Genomic DNA, 23,547 nt, shown 5'->3' on the forward strand with positions numbered 1-23,547 from the left:
CATTTTCCCCATATATTAACATATATAATTTGATCTAATTGTAGCCCTTAAAGAAGAGAGTTTGAATAAAAGAAAAAGAAAAAAAACATTTTTCTCCTTTTCCCTCTCTTTCATATTTATGTTTTCCATGTTTCTCTTGATCTTTGTGTTTGGATATTAAACTTTCCACTTAGTTCTGGTCTTTTCCTTACAAATTCTTGGAAATCTTCTATTTTGTTGAATGCCCATACTTTCTCCTGGAAGTATATAGTCAGTTTTGATGGATAGGTGATTCTTGGTTGAAGACCCAATTCTCTTTCCTTTCTGAATATCATGTCCCAGGTCTTGAGGTCTTTTAGTTTTGAAGCTACCAGGTCTTGTGTGATCCTGATTGATGCTTCTTTGTATCTGAATTGTTTCTTTTTGGTTTCTTGTAGGATTTTCTCCTTAGCTTGAAAGCTCTGGAATTTGGCAATTACATTTCTGGGAGTTGTTTTTTGGTTTAGAGTAGAGGGTGTTCTATGAACTCTTTTAATGTCTATTTTGCCCCCTTGTTCTAGAATTTCAGGGCAGTTTTCTTGGATGATCTCTTGTAGTATGGTGTCAAGGTTTCTGTTTATTTCTGGCTTTTCAGGTAGACCAATGATTCTCAAATTGCCCCTCCTTCCTCTGTTTTCATGATCTATCACCTTATCAGTGAGATATTTTATGCTTTCTACTATTTTTTCAGTCTTTTGTCTTTGCCTCATTAATTCTTGCTGTTTTGCAAGATCATTGGTTTCCAGTTGCTCAATTCTGGTTCTTAGGACCTGGTTTTCTGTTAAAATCTTTTGATTTTCTGCTTTAACCTTTTGGTATTCAGCTATGATTTCTTCCTTTTTTTTTTTTTGAACCATTTCCCACTTCTGTAACCAGAAGGCTTCCATCTTTTGGATAAGCTGCATTTGATATTTTTCCAGGTCTTATGAACAATTTCCAGGGATTTTTTGGTTTTGCCTTTGTTTGAGTTTCGTCCAGTATTTCCTCTGTAGCCTGGGTTTTTCCTCTCTAAAAGCTGTTGAGGGTCACCGCTTTTTTTTTTATGTTTTTTGGAAGAATTTTGAGGCTCCTGTCATGATTAGCCATTTTTCTGGATATTTTCCCTTCCTTCTTTAGTCAGAAATCTCAGTCAGCTGGGCAGCTTTTCTGTGTATGGAGTTAAGAAGCAAGGATTTTGCCTGGGGCAGGCTCTTGATTCACAGCAGTCTTTTGCAACTCCCAGGGGCACTCAGCGTCATGCTCTCCTGCCCCCTGGGTTTCTGGTCTAGCTGCTTTTAGGGGTAAGTCCCCGGGGTGCCCTAGTCAGGTCCCAAGGACTCAGAAGTGCCCCCTGCTCTCTCTAGAAGCACTCCTCACTCACTTCCTGGCTCCAGCGGGCATGCTGGCTCTGGGTACCTAAGGTCTGTGCTCGTTCGTACATTGGGGTTTTCCACCTAGCTGCTTTCAGGCGTGTGTCCTCTGCTGACCTAGTCAGCTCCCAAGGACACAGAGGTGGCCCTTACTCACTCTAGAGGCTTCTTTTGCTCATTTGTCTTGGCGTGCTCTGGCTCTGACTCTGTAGGTGGGGGTGGAGGGGGGTGGATCAGCTTGCATTTGGGTGGAAGCCCTTTCACCCTCTTATATACTGGAAAAGCCCCAATCCTACACACCTTCAATGCTGTGTCCCACTTTACAGCTTTCCTCTGAAAATGATTCTTAGGGTATTTTGGGGTAGTCTTTATCAGTATTTTCTGGGGAGAGTAAGTAAGCTGCGTTTAGATTGCCGCCATGCTTACCCGGAAGTCCTAGATAAAATTTTTATTACAGATTAAAAAAATATATAATTTCCAGTTAATTTGTTTTCATTGCCTTTCAAGATTGTTTCTTGATAGTCAGGGAAGACAACCAGTGAATATTGCTTGTCTATCTTGTGTCTTTGATTTGCCTCATTCTAAAATAAGCAACTTTCATTTCCAATCTCCCTTTTAGATTTTATTATAGCACATGCAATATTAAAATACTAAAAGTCTTCTATATGTTTGAGGCCCTTAGGATATTATCATAATATAACTTCCTCCATTTTGTTCTAATATTTGAATAAAAATGGTCCTTAATAAAATGCACCCCCACTATTTTTAATTATCATATTTCCCTCATTTCTTTGCTACTCCCTCCTCTAGTCTGTGCCAGTCAGAGATAACCCCTTACCTCAGGACTCTATTTAAGGAAAGGAAATAGAGAGAGAAGAAATATAAAATGAGGTAGAGCTTTTATAGGGTATATTGGGGAATTAAGTTGGCTTTTTATCTCTTATTTATTATATAATGATTCTTGACAATTAGGTATTTAGATGCAGTTTTCCTACTTTACTGATGGAATATAATGTCAACAGTGCCTTATAAATTTTAATATTCTCAAACACAGCCCTACTTATTCCATCCTATTTACCTTTAGACTCAGAGCTCCCCAGGCTCATTATTAGACTTTTCTATTTGTCTGGAGCAAATTTCTCTCTCCATTATGTCACTTTTAAAAATCTCTCACCTCTCAATGACTCGGAGGTCAAAAACACTGAGTAAATTCATGTATAGATAAGCCCTCAGAGAAAGAAAGTAAAAGAACCAAGGAACCAAGGAGACAGGAAACTGATTCCACAATCAATTCCCCCCTGGGTGACCCAGGCAAATTAAGAAACTATGAGAGGTTCCTGGGATGTGATATGTGAAAGTTAGTGGATGGAGAAAAGAGCTTATAAGTGAAGACCAGATGTTCTATGGGGTCTTCTGGCTGGAGCATGGAGAAATGAGGGAACCCTTTTCAGAGTTTAACCACAGGCCCATCATGGTGGCCCATAGATTAGAAAGTTAAGTATCTCTTTACCCCTCTACTATCTTTCCCTCCCTTTACTACTACTACTACCATTTTGATTTAATAAAGTTATTAAGCTACTCTTAGCATCACAATTTTAATTATTACATATTCTTGAACCTGAGCTAGTTCTTACTGAAGTCCACTTCAGTATCATCAGTCTTCCAACTAGTTTATTTATTTGTTTGTTTTTTTTAAACCCTTCCCTTCTGTCTTATAATTGATACTAAGTATCAGTTCCCAGGCAGAAGAAAAATAAAGGTTAGACAATGGGAGTTAAGTGATTTGCCCAGGGTCACACAACTAAGAAGTATATGAGTTCAAATTCGAACCCAGGTCCTCCCATTTTCTCTATTATTTGTGCCTGTCTCTACATCCAATGAGTCACCTAGCTGTGCCAATTAGCTTAAACTCTTGGTTATTATAACACTGCTTCAACTGGTATTTATTATAATGGATTATGTAGTTATCAAGCCCACTTCAGGCAATCTATATGCATAGCAGTCCAGTCCACCCAACCTCCAGCGATAGTGAATCCCCTGCTCTCAGGACTCCAATTATTCCTCCTTCATTAAAAGCAAAACAAAATATTACAATGTTTTCCCCTGTAGTGTTAGGATAGACTCATAATCTCTAAACATTTAAGATTAGTTTAGTGACGAACTGGGATTAGGGTTAACAGCTCCAAGTTTTGGATATACAAAGATCTTCAATAGGGAGCAGGTTGCAGAAAGTTAAATGAGTGATGAGCCAAGGTATTAGCTGTGTGACATTTAATCTTCCTCTACCCTACTATCTTCATTGAAAAAATGAAGGTTTGGACTTTATGACCTCTCAGAGTATTCACAGCTCTATATTTATGATTTTCATGATTTATATACCCTGTTTTTCCTCTGCACATATGAAGAAAAACAAACTTACAAATCATAAATATAATGCTCCTGAATTAAACTAGGAGCTGCTTTTTGGGGGAAAGGAACTTTACCCCATGAAGATATTAGATATTGCCATCATCAACAGAAAAACTTTGAGAGGAGCCTGATGGTGCTTGCAGTTTATTCTTGTGGCTAGTATTTGGGATCACATGGGTTTCTGCAATGTTGAAAAGTTAAGTTGCCTTTGAGGCACAAATTGAACCTCTCCCAGAGGTTAACAAAGCAGAACAAAATGTTTATAAATTTCAATGTCCATATTGCTTTTTCTCTGGGTTGAGGGAGAGGAGAGAAAGGGATAAGTGAGTGGGTAAATTACAACTATAAGAGAGAGGAACCAAAAGAACTGAAGTAATTTACAATCTTTAGGCATTTTGTATATTCACTATCATCATTTTTCCAGCTTTATGTAGACTCACCTCTACCTGAGATGAAAAGATTTTCATTATTACACTATTTACTCCAAATTTATCATAAGTAAAAAGTAAATCATTCATCTTTAATCAGAATATATTATCACCTGATAAAGATATCTATGCTGAAGACTGATGAACTTTCTGTTAAGCTCCCTCCTTATCCTACTTGTCTATAAATTTGTACATATACTTTGTTAAATGGTTTTAAATGGCATTTTCAGATCAAAGGTGATTTAAGATGGTAGTGTAAAATAAAATGCATTTCTTATTCATTATTAGCATTTTAGATTATTAGAAATACCTCCTTGTCTATGCTGCTATATGTAAGTCTTCTATACAATTGAGTTACTTCAAGTATTGAGGAACTTTATGTAAATCAGCTAGTTATCCATTAATCTCCTTAATGGCTTTTTTTTTTTTGTGCATGGCAGGAATAAATATCATTGGGATTACAAATGAAAAAGTTGGAAATGTATCTCGTGGATTCTTTTTCCCATTTGAAGTCCTCTTTCATAATATGTTTTCATATGAGTTGAAGACAATGCATTATCATTTTCAATTAATAGAGGAATTTAATGAACTTTCAGGTGACTTTCCTTTATTATTCTGAACTTATGGATTTTATAATAAGATGGTGGAATTATGAGGGTATGAAGTATAAAAGAGATGATTTCAACAATATAAATTCCATACTTAAACTCAAATAGCATGCATCTTTACTGAAATAAAGAATATTTTCCTCTAAGAGAATAACTCTTAGTGAACATGTTCCTATTCAAATGTATATTTCCCTCTCATCTTTGTTATATCCTGTTTTTTCTTTTTTAAAATTTGTTATCAGATACTTAATAACCAAGACCATCAACAAAAACTTAAATAAACAAGTACATAAAATATTTATATGCAAAATCACACATTCCACATTTATAATTTGTTTAAAATAAGTAATTTATACATGTGTGCTCACATAAACATCCTTAGCTTTTGAGTTTCTTTCCAATTTGTTTTACTTTTTTTTCTCTTTATTTTGGTGCTTCTATCTTTAAATGTAATCATAGTTTGTATTATTCTCTTTTTATCTCTTTATATATTTCCCTTATTTTCTTTATATTTCTGATATATGTCATTTCTAATAATAGAATGCAATCTGTTAAATTTAGTTTTCATAATGTATACAATCATTTCATTCATTGCATTTGTATTATTTTCTGTTATTTTTGTCATTACAAACAAAGCTTCACTGAATATTTTCATAAATGCACAGTTTTTTTTTACCACCTCAGTAATGCCCTTAAGGCCTAATACTGGTAAGGGGATCCCTAGGTCAATGAACATGGATAGGTTGACAGCTCTAAATGTATATTTCCATCTTGTTTCCAAAAAACAACTCAAGAATATTTGTTATCTTTATTTCCCTAATTTGACGCTTCTAAATATTTTTCCCACTTGTAGAGATAGCTTCAAATTATCTTCACAGTCAGCTATTTCAACTGATCTCTTCTTGAACCAATAGTATGGGAGTCATACTGCACCTAACTGATCAGTTTGGAATTAGAGGTTTAGTCTAACACCTTAGCCAGGAACTTTGCACCCATATCCAGCCAGTACAAGATCAATGTCTACATGAAAGAATCATCATTTTCCTTCTTTCTTTCCTTTTCCACAAGTTGATTTTATTTCAGAGTTGGCTACAATTGATTTTAATCTATTAAACAAATAATTACAAGTATCAAACTTACAGCCAAGAAGGCTTTCTGAACAAGAGACAGACCACCCATTTACCTATTCCTGCCAAAACCTGATATACACACCAGCCCAAATAATGATCAAGAAATCCTCAATAAACTATTAGTGACTTCTACTCCTGAAGTAAACAAAGTTAATAGGTAATAGGAAGTTAACAGAAATTAATAGATAATATGAAGGGATGCTGTCAGCAAATCCATTGACAAAGAACAAATAAGCCAACAATTTAGTAGTCTGGCCCGAGATAGGTTATGGACAAATATATCCTATAAGATTCTGTCCTCTGAAGTAACAAGAGAATAGGATCCACCCCCTACTCCCCAAATGGGGTGTTCAGGAAATAATAGGAATGGGCAGTGACCAGAGGCATATGGCAGCCCATTTCCCCATGCCCGTGGGAAAGTATCTGGCACTCTGTCTTGAAAAGACCCTAAAGATTCATCACTCCAAACCTCAAAAATCTAGGGGGACATAAACTCAGGAAGTGGAAATTAGCACAAGCACCCACATCAAGACTAAACGGATGGATCAATTCTCTTGCAAGTATAGCAATGTGCAGATCCTTGATCCTGACACAAATCTCCAATTCAATAACTAAAGTTTGAGAGATGAGTAAGTCAAAGAAGCCCTCAACCAATGAAAAAAAGTCATAGAGCTAGAAATTTCCTCCAAAAGGGAAATTCTGTAAGTACTTCCACAAAAGACTCAAAGAAAAAAATGCTTTTTACAAAGATTACACACACATACACACTTACACACACTAAAGCAAATTAGGAGAAAATGAAATAAAATCTCTGAAGGAAAGAATTGGAAGAAGGATAAGTAGATTAAAAGAGAAAATGTAAACCTCATACAAACTATGAATTAACTTAAAAACCAAAATAGACTAATCAGAAAGCAACAAGCCATGAGATAGGTAGAAATATTAAAACAAAATTTAAATGATTGAAAAATAGAAAAGAAAATTGTAAAGTATTTGATATCTGTGATATAAAAAAAAGACCTAGAAAAGAGATTAAAAAAGAGACAATGCCTTGAAAACACAATTTGAAAAAGGGGGGCCTGAAAGCTATATTTCAAGAAGTCTTAAGCGAAAATTGACCAAATCTATTAGAACGAAAAAGAAAGTAAAGATAAAAGGAATCAGTGCATCATCTCCATAATGAAATCCCCAAAATGAAAAGTCCCAAGAATATAAAAATTAAAATCCTACACTCCCACATAAAAAAATACTATTAAAAATAAATGCCATAAAAACTATACTTGGCAAGGAACCACAATTAGGATCACTCAAGAACAGGAAGCTTCTAATACAAATGAGAGGCAATCTTGGAATGTGATAGATAGTCCAAAAGGCAAAATACCTGGGCAAAAATAGTATACTCTCTGAAGCTGGTTATGACCTTATAGGGGAAAATGGATCTTTGTTGAGATAGAGAACTTTTAAATATTTTGGATAAAAATGACTAAAATGAGTAGAAACTTGGAAATAGAAACACAAGACCACAAATTTTAAAAAGTAAATGAGTAATTAGAAGGAACTTTGTGATGACTCTATAGTGTGAGCATTCTATTAGGTGGAGAAGAAATGTGTCTCTTTTAAAAATAAAAAATCTTGAGAATATTGGACAAAGAAGAGGTGTTTGGGTAGGTGGGAAAGATATTCAGCGAAGTCAGAGAAGCTCTACCCAACTGATTTATTCTAAATTTTTGAAAAAATCTATCATGAGCATGCTTTGTGACTTCTTACTTGTTCCTTTAAAACACCCTTCTCTCAGCTTCCAATAATGACAACTCAGGCTGCTTTAGCAAACAATGTAAAGAGTACTCACTAAATATGGTTTCAACTTCCAATATTTTTTAACTCTGGGCCCCAAAGGAATTTATATATTGGTCAACCCCCAAAATAAATCAAGTTATTTTGCTTCAGACTATGTTAATATATTTTATCATACAACATACCCACACATAACAAAATTGCTTTAAACTAAATGCACCAGAGGAAACTGGTGGCATAATGGAGAGAACATTGGACCCAAATTCAGCAAGACCTGAGTTCTAATTCAATCTCAGACTGATACTGGATGTGTGAATCAAGAAAAGGCATTTAACCTCCTTTTGCCTTAGTTTCCTTAACTGAAAAATGGAAGCAATAGTAGCATCTGCCTTGCCTGGCTATTGTAAGCATCAGTTGAAAAAACAATTATAAGAGGGCTTAGCACAATGCCTGGCATATAAAGTTTTATAGGAATGCTCATTCACCTTACCCCACATAAAAAGGTTCTCCAGAGATTCAAAGCAAAATAATTCTTCCCATTGTAATCTTATACAATAATGATGTTTTTATTTCTCATTAAAGAATATTGCATAAATAATTCTAAAGAAATCAGGTGTTCTCTTGAAGAATATTGGGAAGAAGGTTTTGTTGCTCTTCAAACTATCATAAATTCTGCCATTATAGAAGTAAGTATCTAATTTTGAGAATCCTAATGATTATATAAATTATACTCTGATGCCATCACTTTTTTGCTTACTAACTCCTATTGCTCCAATGATGAAATCTTAATTCCTCATTCTGGCATTAAAGGATATTCATGATCTGATTCCAGCCCACATATGTTTCATTTGTGCTGTGTTCTAGTCAAATTTCACTACTAGTTGTTCTACAAATTCAATGTGCAGTTTCCTCCCTCCTTGTTTTTTTTAAACCCTTTCCTTCCATCTTGGAGTCAATACTGTGTATTGGCTCCAAGGCAGAAGAGTGGTAAGGACTAGGCAATGGGGGTTAAGTGTCTTGCCCAGGGTCACACAGCTGGGAAGTGTCTGAGGTCAGATTTGAACCTAGGACCTCCTGTCTCTAGCCTGACTCTAGCCACTGAACCCCTGCTCCCTGTTTTTGCACAAGCCTTCTTCCTTGCCAAAAATGCATCTCTTCCTCTTTGCCTTTCAAAATTCTTTTTCCATCAAGATTAAGCTCAGATACCATATGGAAGTCCCTGTTTTAATTAAAGTATTTTACCCCTACTAAAATAAAATATTCTTAAACTGATTTGTTTCTCTTTCCACCCTTTATCCCTCTCCCCGCTTGACCTCATCAATCTCTACTTCACAATAGAAAACAATTTAAAGGAAGAGACTATCTTTGTATACTAGATGAGTATATAATTAGATACTTATCAATGTTTGCTAAATGCTAATTAGATAATATTGAGGACATCCTACAATTAAATTTTCCAATTATTAAAGAATGTAACACATCTGTAAATGCTAAAGACTGAAAGAAGTAAAAGAATGTAAAATGTCCTCAAATACATTCACTTATTTAAGAAATTGATTGACTTTTAAAATGTTAATATGTCATTTTAGATCACAACAAATTATTCGGTGATGGATCAGCTCATGTCAATCAATGGAATAACGATGAAGGTTCATCCTTTCATTGGCCAGTCTTTAATTATAAGCAATTTTGTCATTTTAATCTACATAGTTTCTTTCTCTCCAATGATATATTTTTTAACCATTAATGTTACAAGAGAGAGAAAAAAAGTTAAGGAATGGATGACAATAATGGGCCTCCAAGATTCAGCTTTCTGGTAAGTTATATAAGTATTTTGCCTTTAAGTAATGCAAAATAAATTAGAATAAATAGAATATGAATAAGTAGAAGATATGAGCTAACTAAAAACTACTATCTTGTTCTCCAGGATTATGATTTAAACTTCATATACTTAATACATTGATAATTTAAAACATATATATGTATATACATATATATATACATATATATATATCCCTTCCACTAGACACACCTATATCCATAAGGAGTAGGATCTTAAGACATTAAGTGGCCTGACTAGTCTTCCTACTAGAATAGCTGATACATTTATTTTGCACATTCTGAGTAAGATTGAGCAACATTAAAAGAAAACCAAATAGTGACATGACATTGGAACAAATTTACATATGATAGCCTTTCAGGAATCTCTGCTGTACATATTTTCTTACATATTAAAGTACTGTATATGGTTATTGCCTAACCATATGGCCTAACTATGGCCAAAAAATTTGTGGGGAAATGGTCACATATATTGGTTATACCTCATTACCAATAATGACTTGAATGTTGAAAGTGATATAAATATCATCACTAAGATCATATAAAACTAGAAAAAGAGCTGAATTGATCCAGAAAAAGATTAAATATAAACAATATCCATGCCATACTGGTACCCATGAAATATTAAAAATAACTAGAGCAAGATTTATAGGATACTGAGTAAATCCTGAATAGGAGATTTATCAGAAAGTCTCAAATTTATTAGATACATCCTATAAGTCCTATTGAGTTATATTATGGAACTGGGACATTTTAGCATTGTTCAAATAAGACTAAGGAGAATATTAAATGAATAAACCAATGAGTAAATCAGTTAATTGCAAAGTATTGCTAAGAGTTAAGGACACAAATACCAGAAAAAAAGACAATTATTGACCTCATTGAACTTATTTTCTAATAAAGGAGGAAAAACGATATGAGGGAGTAATGATTGAGAAGGGGTGTTTTGGACTGGAAGGACAAAGAGAACTTGAGTAATGTTATAGAGTCAAAAAGTCATATGTTATGGAAGATAAGTAATACAACTACTAGGTGTATTTTGTGGTTGTTTTTTTTTTTTAACAATGCCAGAACTTTGGGACCAAATAGTTATGAAAATTATTGTCTTAATGGTGCTTTAAAGTTATTCTTATAATGATCTCCTCAAGGTAGTTAGTATCAGTGTTATCATGACCATCAAAGAAATGAATCTGAATCATGGAATTTTTCATATCTAGAACTGAAAGAGTTCTTAGAAATCATTTCCTCCAACTCCTTATTTTTGGGGAGTAAATTGTGCCTCCAAGTAATTAATGCAGTAGTAAGCAGCAGAATTTCAGTTTGAATATAGGTCTTTAAACTTCAAAGCAAATATTCTTTCCTCTACAGCAGACTGTTTCCCTCTTCCTAATCATCATCTCTGGAATTTCTAAACTTATATTAAAGAAGTTGCTGTACAAGAACATTTTTGGAATTCCTTATAGAGGCAAAGAAAGAGAATGCATTGTAGCTTTCCTCTCCCAACATATGTATCTCCATTTTATCATTAGCCTACATTTTGTTGTAAATTGAGCAAATCTCATCCATTTTCCAGGTTAGAAGGTCTTTCCTCCCATCCTCTAAGTCTTCTTTCAAGATTTTTCATAACATGTTTTCCTTTTCTTAATTAATATTTTCATTTTAAATAATAGTGAATATTCCTCCAGCAATTTAAGTTGTTGAAATAGTTTCTTTTTTTAAGCTTTAGCATTTTTAAATTTAATTTTATTTTTATTTGGTCAATTTCAAACATTATTCCTTAGTTATAAAAATCATATTTTATCCACCCTTCGCTCCCCCTGCCCTTCCCATAGCCAAGGCACAATTCCACTGGGTAGTATACATGACCTTGATCAGAACCTATTTCCATGTTTTTGAAGTTTACACTAGGATGTTCATTAAAAGTATATATCCCAATCATATCCCCCTGAACCCACATAATCAAGCAGTTGTTTTTCTTCTGTGTTTCTACTCCCACAGTTTTTAATCTGAATGTAGGTAGTGTTCTTTCTCATAGATTCCTCCAAGTTGTTCAGGATCACTGCATTACTACTAATGGAGGAGTCCATTACATTTGATAATACCACAGTGTATCAGTCTCTAGGTACAATGTTCTCCTAGTTCTGCTCCTTTCACTCTGTATCAACTCCTGGAGGTCATTCCAGTTCCCATGGAATTCCTCCACTTTATTATTCCTTTGAGCACAATAGTATTCCATCACCAACAAATACCACAATTTATCCAGCCATTCCCCAATTGAAGGGCATCCCCTCATAGTCCAATTTTTTGCCACCACAAAGACTGCAGCTATGAATATTCTTGTACTAGTCTTTTTCCTTATTATCTCTTCTGGGTACAAACCATGCAATGCTATGTCTGGATCAAAGGGCAGACAGTCTTTCATCACCCTTTAGGCATAGTTCCAAACTGCACTCCAGAATGGTTGGATCAATTTACAACTCCACCAGCAATTCATTAATGTCCTGACTTTGCCACAGCCCCTCCAACATTCATTACTTTCCATAGCTGTCATGTTAGCCAATATGCTAGGTGTGAGGTGATACCTCAGAGTTGTTTTTATTTGCATCTCTCTGATTATCAGAGATTTAGAACAATTTTTCATGTGCTTATTAATAGTTTTGATTTCTTTAACTGAGAACTGCCTATCCATGTCTCTTGCCCATTTATCAATTGGAGAATGGTTTGATTTTTTGTACAATTGATTTAGCTCTTTGTAATTCTGAGTAATTAAACCTTTGTCAGAGGTTTTTGTTATGAAGATTGTTTCCCAATTTGTTGCTTCCCTTCTGATTTTAGTTACATTGGTTTTGTTTGTACAAAAACTTCTTTAATTTGATGTAGTCAAAATTATTTATTTTACATTTTGTGGCTATTTCTAAGTCTAGCTTGGTTTTAAAATCTTTCCCTTCCCAAAGGTCTGACGTGTACACTATTCTGTGTTCACATGATTTACTTATTGTTTCCTTCTTTATGTTCAAGTCATTCACCCATTCTGAGTTTATCTTGATGTAGGGTGTGAGGTGTTGATCCCAACCTAATCTCTCCCATACTGCCTTCCAATTTTCCCAGGAGTTTTTATTAAATACTGGATTTTTGTCCCCAAAGCTGGGGCCTTTGGGTTTGTCATAGACTGTCTTGCTGAGGTGACTTACTCAAAGTCTATTCCACTGATCCTCCTTTCTGTCTCTTAGTCAGTACCAAATTGTTTTGATGACCACTGCTTTATACAATAGTTTGAGATCTGGGACTGCAAGGCCACCTTCCTTTCTATTTTTTTTTTCATTATTTCCCTGGATATCCTTGATCTTTTGTTCTTCCAAATGAAATTTCTTATGTTTTTTTTCTAGTTCAGTAAAAAAGTTTTTTGGAAGTTCAATGTGTATGGCACTAAATAGGTAGATAAGAATGGGTAGGGTGGTAATTTTTATTATATTGGCTCGTCCTACCCATGAGCAGTTAATGTTTTTCCAATTGCTCACATCTAGTTTTAGTCATGTGGAAAGTGTTTTTAGTTGTGTTCATATAGATCCTGAATTTGCCTCGGCAGATAGATTCCTAAGTATTTTATATTGTCTAAGGTGATTTTGAATGGAATTTCTCTTTCTAATTCCTGTTGCTGAGATGTATTGGAGATATATAGAAATGCTGATGACTTGTGTGGGTTTCTTTAGTATCCTGCAACTTTGCTAAAGTTGTTGATATTTTCCACTAGTTTTTTAATTGATTCTCCAGGATTTGTTAAGTAGACCATCATGTCATCCTCAAAGAGTGATAACTTGGTCTCCTCATTGCCAATTTTAATACCCTCAATTTCTTTTTCTTCTCCAATTGCTACTGCTAGTGTTTCTAGTACAATGTTGAATAATAAAGGTGATAAGGAGCATCCTTGTTTCACTCCTGATTTTATTGGGAATGCATCTAGTTTATCCCCATTGTAGATGATGTTGGCATCTATTGATATAATCATGTGATTTTTGTTGGTTTGCTTGTTTATATGGTCAATTATGTGGATGGTTTTCCTGATAGTGAACCATCCTTACATCCCTGGTATAAATCCCACCTGATCAAAGTGAATAGCCCTCGTGATGACTTGCTGGAGTCTTTTTGCTTGTATCCTGTTTAAGATTTTTGCATCTATGTTCATTAAGGAGATTGGTCTGTACTTTTCTTTCTCTGTTTTTGGCCTGCCTGGCTTTGGGATCAGTACCATATTTGTGTCATAAAATGAATTTGGTAGAACTCCCTGTTTGCTTATTATGTCAAATAGTTTGTATAATATTGGGATTAGCTTTTCTTTGAATGTTTGATAGAATTCACTTTGAATCCATCAGGCCCTGGGGATTTTTTTCTTAGGGAGTTCTTTCATGGTCTGTTCAATTTCTTTTTCTGTTATGGGATTGTTTAAGAATTCTATTTCATCTTCTGTTAATTTGGGTAATTTATATTTTTGTTAATATTCATCCATATCACCTAGATTGCCATACTTATTGCATATAACTGGGCAAAATAGTTTTTAAAGATTGCCTTAATTTCCTCTTCATTGGAGGTGAGTTCTACCTTTCCATCCATAATACTGTGAATTTGATTTTCTGCTTTCTTCTTTTTTATTAGATTGACCAGTATTTTATCTATTTTTTTTTGTTTTTTCAAAATACCAGCTTCTAGTCTTATTTATTAGTTCAATAGTTCTATCACTTTTGATTTTATTGATTTCTTCCTTAATTTTTAGGATCTCTAATTTGGTTTTCTTCTGGGGGGTTTTATTTTGTTCCCTTTCAAGTTTTTTGATTTGCATGTCCAATTCATTGATCTCTGCCTTTCCTAATTTGTTAATATATGAACTCAAGGATATAAAATTTCCTCTGTGTACTTCTTTGGCTGTATCCCATAGTGTTTGAAATGATGCCTCATCATTATCATTTTCTTCAATGAGATTAATAATTGTTTCTATGATTTGTTCTCTGACTAGTCAATTTTGGAGGATCATATTATATAATTTCCAATTGGTTTTTGATTTAGCTCTTCATGTACCCTTACTGATCATTATTTTTATTGCCTTGTGATCTGGAAAGGTTGCATTTATTATTTCTGCTTTTCTGCAGTTGTATGCCATGTTTTTATGACCTAGTATATTGTCAATCTTTGTGAATGTGCCATGTGCTGCTTAAAAGAAGGTGTATTCCTTTTTGTCCCTATTTATTTTTCTCCATATATCTACTAACTCTAATTTTTCTAAGATTTCACTAACCTCTTTTACATCTTTCTTATTTATTTTTTTATTTGATTTATCTAAATTTGATAGTTGTAGGTTCAGGTCTCCCACTAGTATAGTTTTACTATCTATTTCCTCCTTGAATTCTACTAGTTTCTCCATTAGAAATTTGGGTGCTATACCATATGGTGCATACATGCTGATTAGTGATATTTCCTCATTATCTATACTCCCTTTTATCAGGATGTATTTACCTTCCCTATCCCTTTTAATTAGGTCTATTTTTACTTTGGCTTTTTCAAATATCATTATAGCAACTCCTGCCTTCTTTCTGTAGTTGGGGCCCAATAGGTCTTGTTCCACCCTTTTATTCTCTCCTTGGGTGTATCTATTCACCTCATGTGGGTTTCTTGTAGACAACATATAGTAGGATTCTGGATTCTAATCCACTCTCCTATTTGTCTATGTTTTATGGGTGAGTTCATCCCATTAATATTCAAAGTTATGATTGTCACTTGTGAATTCCCTAGCATTTTTATATCCTTTTCTAGTTCTGTCCTTCTTCTTTTGGTATATCCTTTTAAACCAATGGTTTACTTTTAATCAATCCCCCTAATCCCCTCCCTTGATATGCTTCCCTTTCTGGCCCCTCGTTTTTAGTCCCCTTCTTGTTACTTAGGGTTTGTTAAGTACCCTCCTCCCTCATCTTCCCTCCCCTTTTTTTGTTTTTCGAGCTCCCTTCCCTCTACCCCCCTTAGTTTCCCCTTCTTCCTTACCCTGTAGGATAATATAGACTTCAAGATCCAAATGGATCTAGATGGTCTTCCCTCTCAGAATTGATTTCACTGAGAGTAATATTGGGGTATCACCTATTAGCATTCTCTTCCTCTCCCTTTTATAATTCTTCCCCTCCCCTTTCCATGTGTATCTTTGTGTGACAAAGATTATTTTATTTATTTTATTTTTTCAAGTATCTCTTAGTACCATCATAGATTCCCCCTCACCTTTTTTATATCATTTTATAGCCTTTAATGCCCCAATATTTTCCTATGAATGATTCTTCTACTTACTATAATAATGAAAACATTTTTGAGAGTTACAAATAACATTTTCCACAAATATTAATATGTATAATTTGGTCTAATTGTACCCCTTAAAGAAGAGAGTTTGAATTAAAATTTAAAAAAAGAAAACATTTTTCTACTTTTCCCTCTCTTTCATATTTACCTTTTCATGTTTCTCTTGATCTTTGTGTTTGGATATCAAAATTTCCACTTAGTTCTGGTCTTTTCCTTACAAATACTTGGAAATTTTCTATTTTGTTGAATGCCCATACTTTCTTGAGATATTTTATGTTTTCTTCTATTTTGTCAGCCTTGTGATTTTGCTTTATTAATTCTTGCTGTTTTACAAGACTATTGTCTTCCAATTGCCTAATTCTGGATTTTAAAGACTGGTTTTCCTTTTTGTTTAGGTCTATCCTGCTTTTTGTGGCTTCCAGCTGTTTCTCCAATTGGGAGTTCTTGTCCTTTAAACTTATTTTCTCTTTGAACTACTTTTCCACTTTTCTTGCCAGAAGGCTTCCATCATTTTTATAACCTCCAATGTAAATTCTTTAAGAGCTTGTGGACAATTTCCATTTTTTGGAAGTTTTTGGTACATTTATTTGAATTTCCTCTTCTATTTCTTCGGTAGCCTGAGTTTTTCCTCCGTAAATGTTTTCCAGCGACAACCCCTTTTTCTTGTTTTTTCTTGGTGGTGGCATGCTGTTCTTCCTGGTCACTATTTGCCACCACTGTTGAAGTTTTTCCTTCCCTTTTTAGTCAAAATCTAAGTGAGATGGGCAGGCTCTCTGTGTATGGAGTTAAGGAGCAGGGATTTTGCTGAGGTCAGCTCTCGAATCTCTGCAGCTTCTGCTGTTTGCTACCCTTCTCTGTGCTATCTTTCCGCGAACACCCACGGTTTGTGCTCTTCAGCCTGCTGGGCTTTCAGGTCTAGCTGCTCTCAGGGGTAGGTCTTTGATCATCTTAGTAAGCTGACAAGGACCCAGAGGTGCCCCTTGTTCACCCACTGATTCTAGCACACGCTGGCTCTGACTCTGTCTCCGTAAGTGGGGTGGAGGAGGATAGATTAGCTCATTTTTTGGTGGGAGCTTTTTCACGCCCTTATAGTGTGGAAATGCTCAAATCCCATGTACCTTCAATGCTGTGCCCTACAGTAAAGTCCTTTCATTCATATGAATTTGCTTTTGTTTTTATTTTTATTTTTTTGTCTTTTGAAATAGTCTATATTGGTAGGTGCTGAGGAGGAAGAGTCCTGCATATAGACTGATGCCATGTTTATCCGGAAGTCTTGAAGTAACTTCTCTAAGAAAACTTTGTCATTGAATCTGTTGAAGTGTTGAGCACACTTTGGTGTTGAATTCCAAATATCCTCTGTATTTTATAGTTCTTTGGAATGAGATTTCTCTATAACATGTTTGCAATATCACTAGTGTCCATTAGTTAACACCACAAGGGACAGGGTTACAACATGTAGCAATACCAGTTCTAAAATTCTCTTCCCTCTTTTACATTTCCTTGAATGAATATTATTTTCTTATACCTAGAATACTTTTGTTATTTACATATTGTTTTTGCTTTTCTCTTCATTTTTTTTTTATAGATAGGCTAGTGAGAAATGATTTGGATACACCAAACTCATTTAAATGACAGAGATTTTTCTCCTTGAGAGAATCTACTTCTCCCACCCATAGCTTGTAATAGCTTTACCTGATCTGTTCCATAATATTATGAACTATGGTCCCTTTGAGGACCATTGTGTCCTCTTAAAAATGCATTCAGAGCCTGTGCTAAATCCTTACAAAAATTTCTAGTGATGGAAATTACTGTATTTTTGAAGGGAATATAATGTTTTCACTGATTTGTATGGTGAATGAAAAATACCTACCAATATTTGGGGCCCCAAAGGACAAATGACTCCAAAATAATGGAAGTAATTTCTTGTGGTTTATTCTTTCAACTTTCTTATATAAGTACAACTTTTGCTATTCGTTTCTAACATTTTGAGATCTGCATTCTCTCCATTCCTATCTCCCCTTCTCCCTTTCTTAGATGGTAAGCAATTTGCCATTGGTTATACATGTACATATTTCCATATTCATCATGTTCTATTAAAAGATCTACGAAAAAAAAAAGAAAATAAAGTAGAGAGTGAACTGCTTTGATCTGCATTCAGGCTCTATCATTTCTTTCTTTGCATTGGATAGCATTTTTTATCATAAGTCCTTTTGGGTTTATCTTCTCAGATCATTGTATTGCTAAGAATAGCTAAGTTCTTCACAGATATTCATTGTTTTATATAGGTATAACTGTGGGCAGTGCACTGGTTTTGCTCACTTTACTCTGCATCAGTTCATTTAGATTTATGTAGGTTTTTTCTGAAATCATCTTGCTCATCATTTCTTAGAGAACAATAATAGTAGTAGTAGTAGTCTCTCGGTAACCGAGGATGACGATTGTCTTTGTGCGCTTTCATCTATGATAGATGAATGTGCACAAAAACACTTGTGCGTGAAGGAGATTTAAGTGGAAAAGTCGATGCACAGAGACAGTTCCACTCTCTCGGCTTTGGAAGCCTGGGTCCAGTGGCACGAAAAGTTGTTACACCTGGAGACTTCCTCAGCTGCAGTGGATGGCCGTGTTGTCTTTTGTGCTCCAACACGCCCTGAGCACTCCACAGTGCTTTGCTGCATCGCCCTCTTTCAACCTTCTTATTGGTTTCTTCCGTCTGTTCAGCCGAAGCAGTCTTCACATGCTGGGTAAGCAAGACCCTGGTTCACCAGGGGTCGACGACCCGATGGCTACCCTCACAAGGTTTGGCTGGCCTGGCGAGGCCGTTGCCCGGGGTGTGGCCGCTGCCGCATGCTAGCAGCTACTGGGAGCCACAAGTGAGACCTGGGTGTCAGGTGGGGGTCAGAGGCTGGAGAGCTGCCCTAGGAGGGCACGACAAGCCCTCCATACCAGAGATACTACCCCTCCCTGAACACCCCATACACCCTACAGACTAGGTTGCATAAAACTCTAGTCAACCGTCTATATAATCTCCTAAAGTGTTTAATTCCCATTTCACTTAGTATCCCCCTTTAATAGGAAGAGTATGAATAACAACACAAATGGAGTCAGAAACCTATTCCTTGACACAACCTGCTCTTCCTAAATGTGAGCAGCCTTCTATGTTTAGGGAATCTTGTTTGATTTGTTGTAACCTCTGAAGAGCCGCTGATCTGTGCCAGTAATTAAAGCAACCCATGGACGAGAGGAAAAACTACTCTAGAAAAAGGAGGGTTCAGTCAAAATCAAGATCTTGGTGAAACACAAACCATAAGGAATCAGAATTCCTTAAGAATATCATATTAAGGAACTGAAATGAATGATGGAAACCAGTGTTTTAAACCAGAGAAATATACATAGAAAACATACTACCAAGAATGAGAACAAAATAGGTATTGCAATAAACTTTCTTTCTCAAAGCCATGCTTCCATAGTCTTCTTTTTTCACAAAATAGTTTAAATAGAGAACCAGATGAATGCCCTCCTTCAGTTTTCTTTAGAAAAATCTCCTAGGCTTCTCTACTAGCAGTAATGTAATAATTCAGGACAATTCTGAGGGACTTATGAGAAAGAACACTATCCTGGGGGCAGCTGGGTAGCTCAGTGGATTGAAAGCCAGGCCTAGAGACGGGAGGTCCTAGGTTAAAATCTGGCCTTAGACACTTCCCAGCTGTGTGACCCTGGGCAAGTCACTTAACCCCCATTGCCTAGCCCTTACCACTCTTCTGCCTTGGAGCCAATACACAGTATTGACTCCAATATGGAAGGTAAGGGTTAAAAAAAAAAAAGAACACTATCCACATCCAGAGGAAGAACTGTGGGAGTAAAAACACATAAGAAAAAAAACTGCTTGATCACATGGGTTGATGGAGATATGATTGGGAATGGAGACTCTAAATGATCACCATAGTGCAATTATCAATAATATGGAAATAGGTCTTGATTAATGACACAAGTTAAACCCAGTGGAATTGCACATTGACTAGGGGGGAAGAGGGAGGGAAAGAACATGAATCATGTAACCATGGAAAAATATTCTAAATTAATTAAATAAAAATTTTAATTAAAAAAAAAGGAAAGAAAAATCTCCAAGGGCTGCCTTTTCTATACTCATCAACAATGGATCCATCCATGAATCTGGGCTTCTGAGGTGAGTTAAACAGCAAAACCATATGGCCTATGTGGGGTAACTTCTGTTTCTCAATTACACTACAAATATCCCCATAATTCTGATACTGGAGAGAAAGTTCTAGCTTGGAATCTGGACCGATTCAACATAGACCTGCTCTAGACAACAATTCTGTCAGGGCTGATTGTGCTGGAATGTGACCTTTCCCAAACCATATTCAATAACTTGGCAAGACTATACAAGCCAAATGATCCCTCAAACTTAGAAATGGAAAGAATAGGGTCCTTTCCAGGTATAGGACAATAATATTCCATTACAATCGTATGCTATAACTTTTTCAGCCATTCCCAATTGTTGGGCATACCCACAAAAAGAGGACATGCTATAATGTTTTTGTACAAATAGATCTTTTTACCCTTTTATAAATTTCTTTGGGATACAGACTAACAGTGGTATTTCTGGGTTGGTGGGTGTGCATAGTACTATAGCACTTTGGCATATCTAAAAATTATTCTGTAGGATCAGTTCACAACTTCATGAACAGTGCATTAGTGTCCCAATTTTCCCAAATTTTATCATTTCCATTACTATTTAAAAATATTCTATTTTTTCCCTTAACTATATGAAAAAATGTTTTAACCTTCATTTTAAAAGTTTGAGTTAAATTTGCTATCCATCCTTTCTCTCCCCCTTCCATGAGGTGACAATCTGATATTTATTTTACAAAAGTACAATCAACAATCAAATGTAATGCACTTCTCCATTCATGGCAATGCAGTGATGCTGAACAACTTGGAAGTATATACAAGAAAAAAACATTATCCACATTCAGAGGGAAAACTGTGAGAGTAGAAACACAGAAGAAAAAACAACTGCTTGAATACATGGGTCAAGGGGATATGGTTGGGGGATTAGACACTAAATGAACATCCTAATGCAAACACCAACAACATGGAAATAGGTTTTGATCAAGGACACATGTAATACTCAGTGAAATTGCACAGGAGGGAGGGAAATAAAATGATTCTTTTAATCAAGGAATAATGTTATAAATTTACTAAATAAATTAATTTAAATTTAAAAAGTACAAAATATCTTTCCCATATAAATCCTTTTGTAAAAGGTAAATTAAAAAAACAAGAGAAAAGTGAAAAAATAAAGTGAAATATTTTATGTTTCTATTTACATTCAGACTCATTCAGTTCTTTCTGTGAAGGCAAAAATACCATCTGGTACATTTCCTCATAAGGAATCTCTTGGATTACTGTATTGCTATGAAAACTTAAGTCATTTATAAATGTTCATCATATAATATTGCTGTTATTATATGCAATGTTTTTCCAGTACTACTCAGTTTCTTTTGTATCAATATATCAAGGTCTTTCCACGTTTTTCTTAAATCATCCTCATTATTTCTTATAGCACACTAGTATTTTATATTTCTGGAATTTTTCCTTTTGGGGTCCCATTCAGCAGGTGTTCAGTGGATTCTTTCAATTCCCATTTTACTCCTTGATTTTAGGATGTCAGGTTAGTTTTCCTTGATAATTTCTCTTAGTATGATGTCCAGGTTCTTTTTTTCATTCTTTGTTTTTAAGCAGTCCAATAATGTTAAATTATTTCTCCCTTATCTATTTCTCAGATAAATTGTTTTTCCATAAAGAAATTTCATATTTTCTTCTATTATTTTATTATTTTGCTTTTGTTTGATTTTTCTTCAAGCCTTAAAGAGTCATTATTTTCCATTTGTCCAATTGTAATTTTTAAGGAATTATTTTCTTCAATGAGCTTATGGACCTCCTTTTCTGTTTCACTGCTTCTACATTTTATGAACATATTTTCTCCAGTAACTTATTGTAACTTCTCTATTTGTTCAACTGTACTTTGTTTTTCTGTTTTTTTTAAAAAATATTTTATTTGATAATTTCCAAGCATTATTCATTAAAGACATAGATCATTATCTTTTCCTCCCCCCCACCCCCCATAGCCGACACGTAAATCCACTGGGCATTAGATGTTTTCTTGATTTGAACCCATTGCTTTGTTGATAATATTTGCATTAGAGTGTTCATTTAGAGTCTCTCCTCTGTCATGTGCCCTCAACCACTGTATTCAGGCAGTTGCTTTTCCTTGGTGTTTCCACTCCCATAGTTTATCCTTTGCTTATGAATAGTGTTTTTTTTTTCTCCTGGATCCCTGCAAATTGTTCAGGGACATTACACCGCCATTAATGGAGACGTCGATTACATTCTATTATACCACAGTGTATTAGTCTCTGTGTACAATGTTCTCCTGGTTCCTCTCCTCTCGCTCTGCATCACTTCCTGGAGGTTGTTCCAGTCTCCATGGAACTCCTCCACTTTATTATTCCTTTTAGCACAATAGTATTCCATCACCAACATATACCACAATTTGTTCAGCCATTCACCAATTGATGGGCATCCCCTCGTTTTCCAGTTTTTGGCCACCACAAAGAGCACAGCTATGAATATTTTTGTACAAGTCTTTTTGTCCATTATCTCTTTGGGGTACAGACCCAGCAATGCTATGGCTGGATCAAAGGGTAGATATTCTTTTGTCGCCCTTTGGGCATAGTTCCAAATTGCCCTGCAGAATGGTTGGATCAGTAAACAACTCCACCAGCAATGAATTAATGTCCCTACTTTGCCACATCCCCTCCAGCATTCATTACTTTCCTTTGCTGTTATGTTAGCCAATCTGCTAGGTGTGAGGTGATACCTCAGAGTTGTTTTGATTTGCATCTCTCTGATTATAAGAGATTTAGAACACTTCTTCATGTGCTTGTTAATAGTTTTGATTTCTTTATCTGAAAACTGCCTATCCATGTCCCTTGCCCATTTATCAATTGGAGAATGGCTTGATTTTTTGTACAATTGATTTAGCTCTTTATAAATATGAGTAATTAAACCTTTGTCAGAGGTTTCTATGAAGTTTTTTTCCCAATTTGTTGTTTCCCTTCTGATTTTAGTTACATTGGTTTTGTTTGTACAAAAGCTTTTTAGTTTGATGTAGTCAAAATTATTTATATTACATTTTGTGATTCTTTCTATGTCTTGCTTGGTTTTAAAGCCTTTCCCCTCCCAAAGCTCTGACACGTATACTATTCTGTGTTTACCCAATTTACTTATGGTTTCCTTCTTTATGTTTAAGTCACTCACCCATTTTGAATTTATCTTGGTGTAGGGAGTGAGGTGTTGATTTATTCCTAGTCTCTCCCACACTGTCTTCCAATTTTCCCAGCAGTTTTTGTCCAATAGGGGATTTTTGTCCCAAAAGCTGGGATCTTTGGGTTTATCATATACTGTCTTGCTGAGGTCGATTTCCCCCAGTCTATTCCACTGATCTTCCTTTCTGTTTCTTAGCGAGTACCAAATTGTTTGGTAATATAGTTTAAGGTCAGGGACTGCAAAGCCCCCATCATATGTGTTTTTTTTTTATTATTTTCCTGGATATCCTTGA

At 35.1% G+C, this 23,547-nt stretch overlaps 1 protein-coding gene across 2 annotated transcripts in view; it reads left to right on the forward strand.

Annotated features, from left to right (window-relative positions):
• LOC100029119 (ABC-type organic anion transporter ABCA8) overlaps nucleotides 1-23,547 on the forward strand; it is a 157,044-nt gene that overhangs the window by 22,334 nt on the left and 111,163 nt on the right. For both annotated transcript variants that reach the window (XM_056817239.1, XM_056817238.1), the window contains exons 4-6: nucleotides 4,645-4,800; nucleotides 8,319-8,422; nucleotides 9,326-9,552. In XM_056817239.1, the coding sequence (XP_056673217.1) occupies nucleotides 4,645-4,800; nucleotides 8,319-8,422; nucleotides 9,326-9,552 (487 nt within the window). The remainder of the gene's footprint in view (nucleotides 1-4,644; nucleotides 4,801-8,318; nucleotides 8,423-9,325; nucleotides 9,553-23,547) is intronic.

Source organism: Monodelphis domestica, chromosome 2 (assembly GCF_027887165.1).
Source record: "Monodelphis domestica isolate mMonDom1 chromosome 2, mMonDom1.pri, whole genome shotgun sequence".
NCBI classification, from domain to species: Eukaryota; Metazoa; Chordata; class Mammalia; order Didelphimorphia; family Didelphidae; genus Monodelphis; species Monodelphis domestica.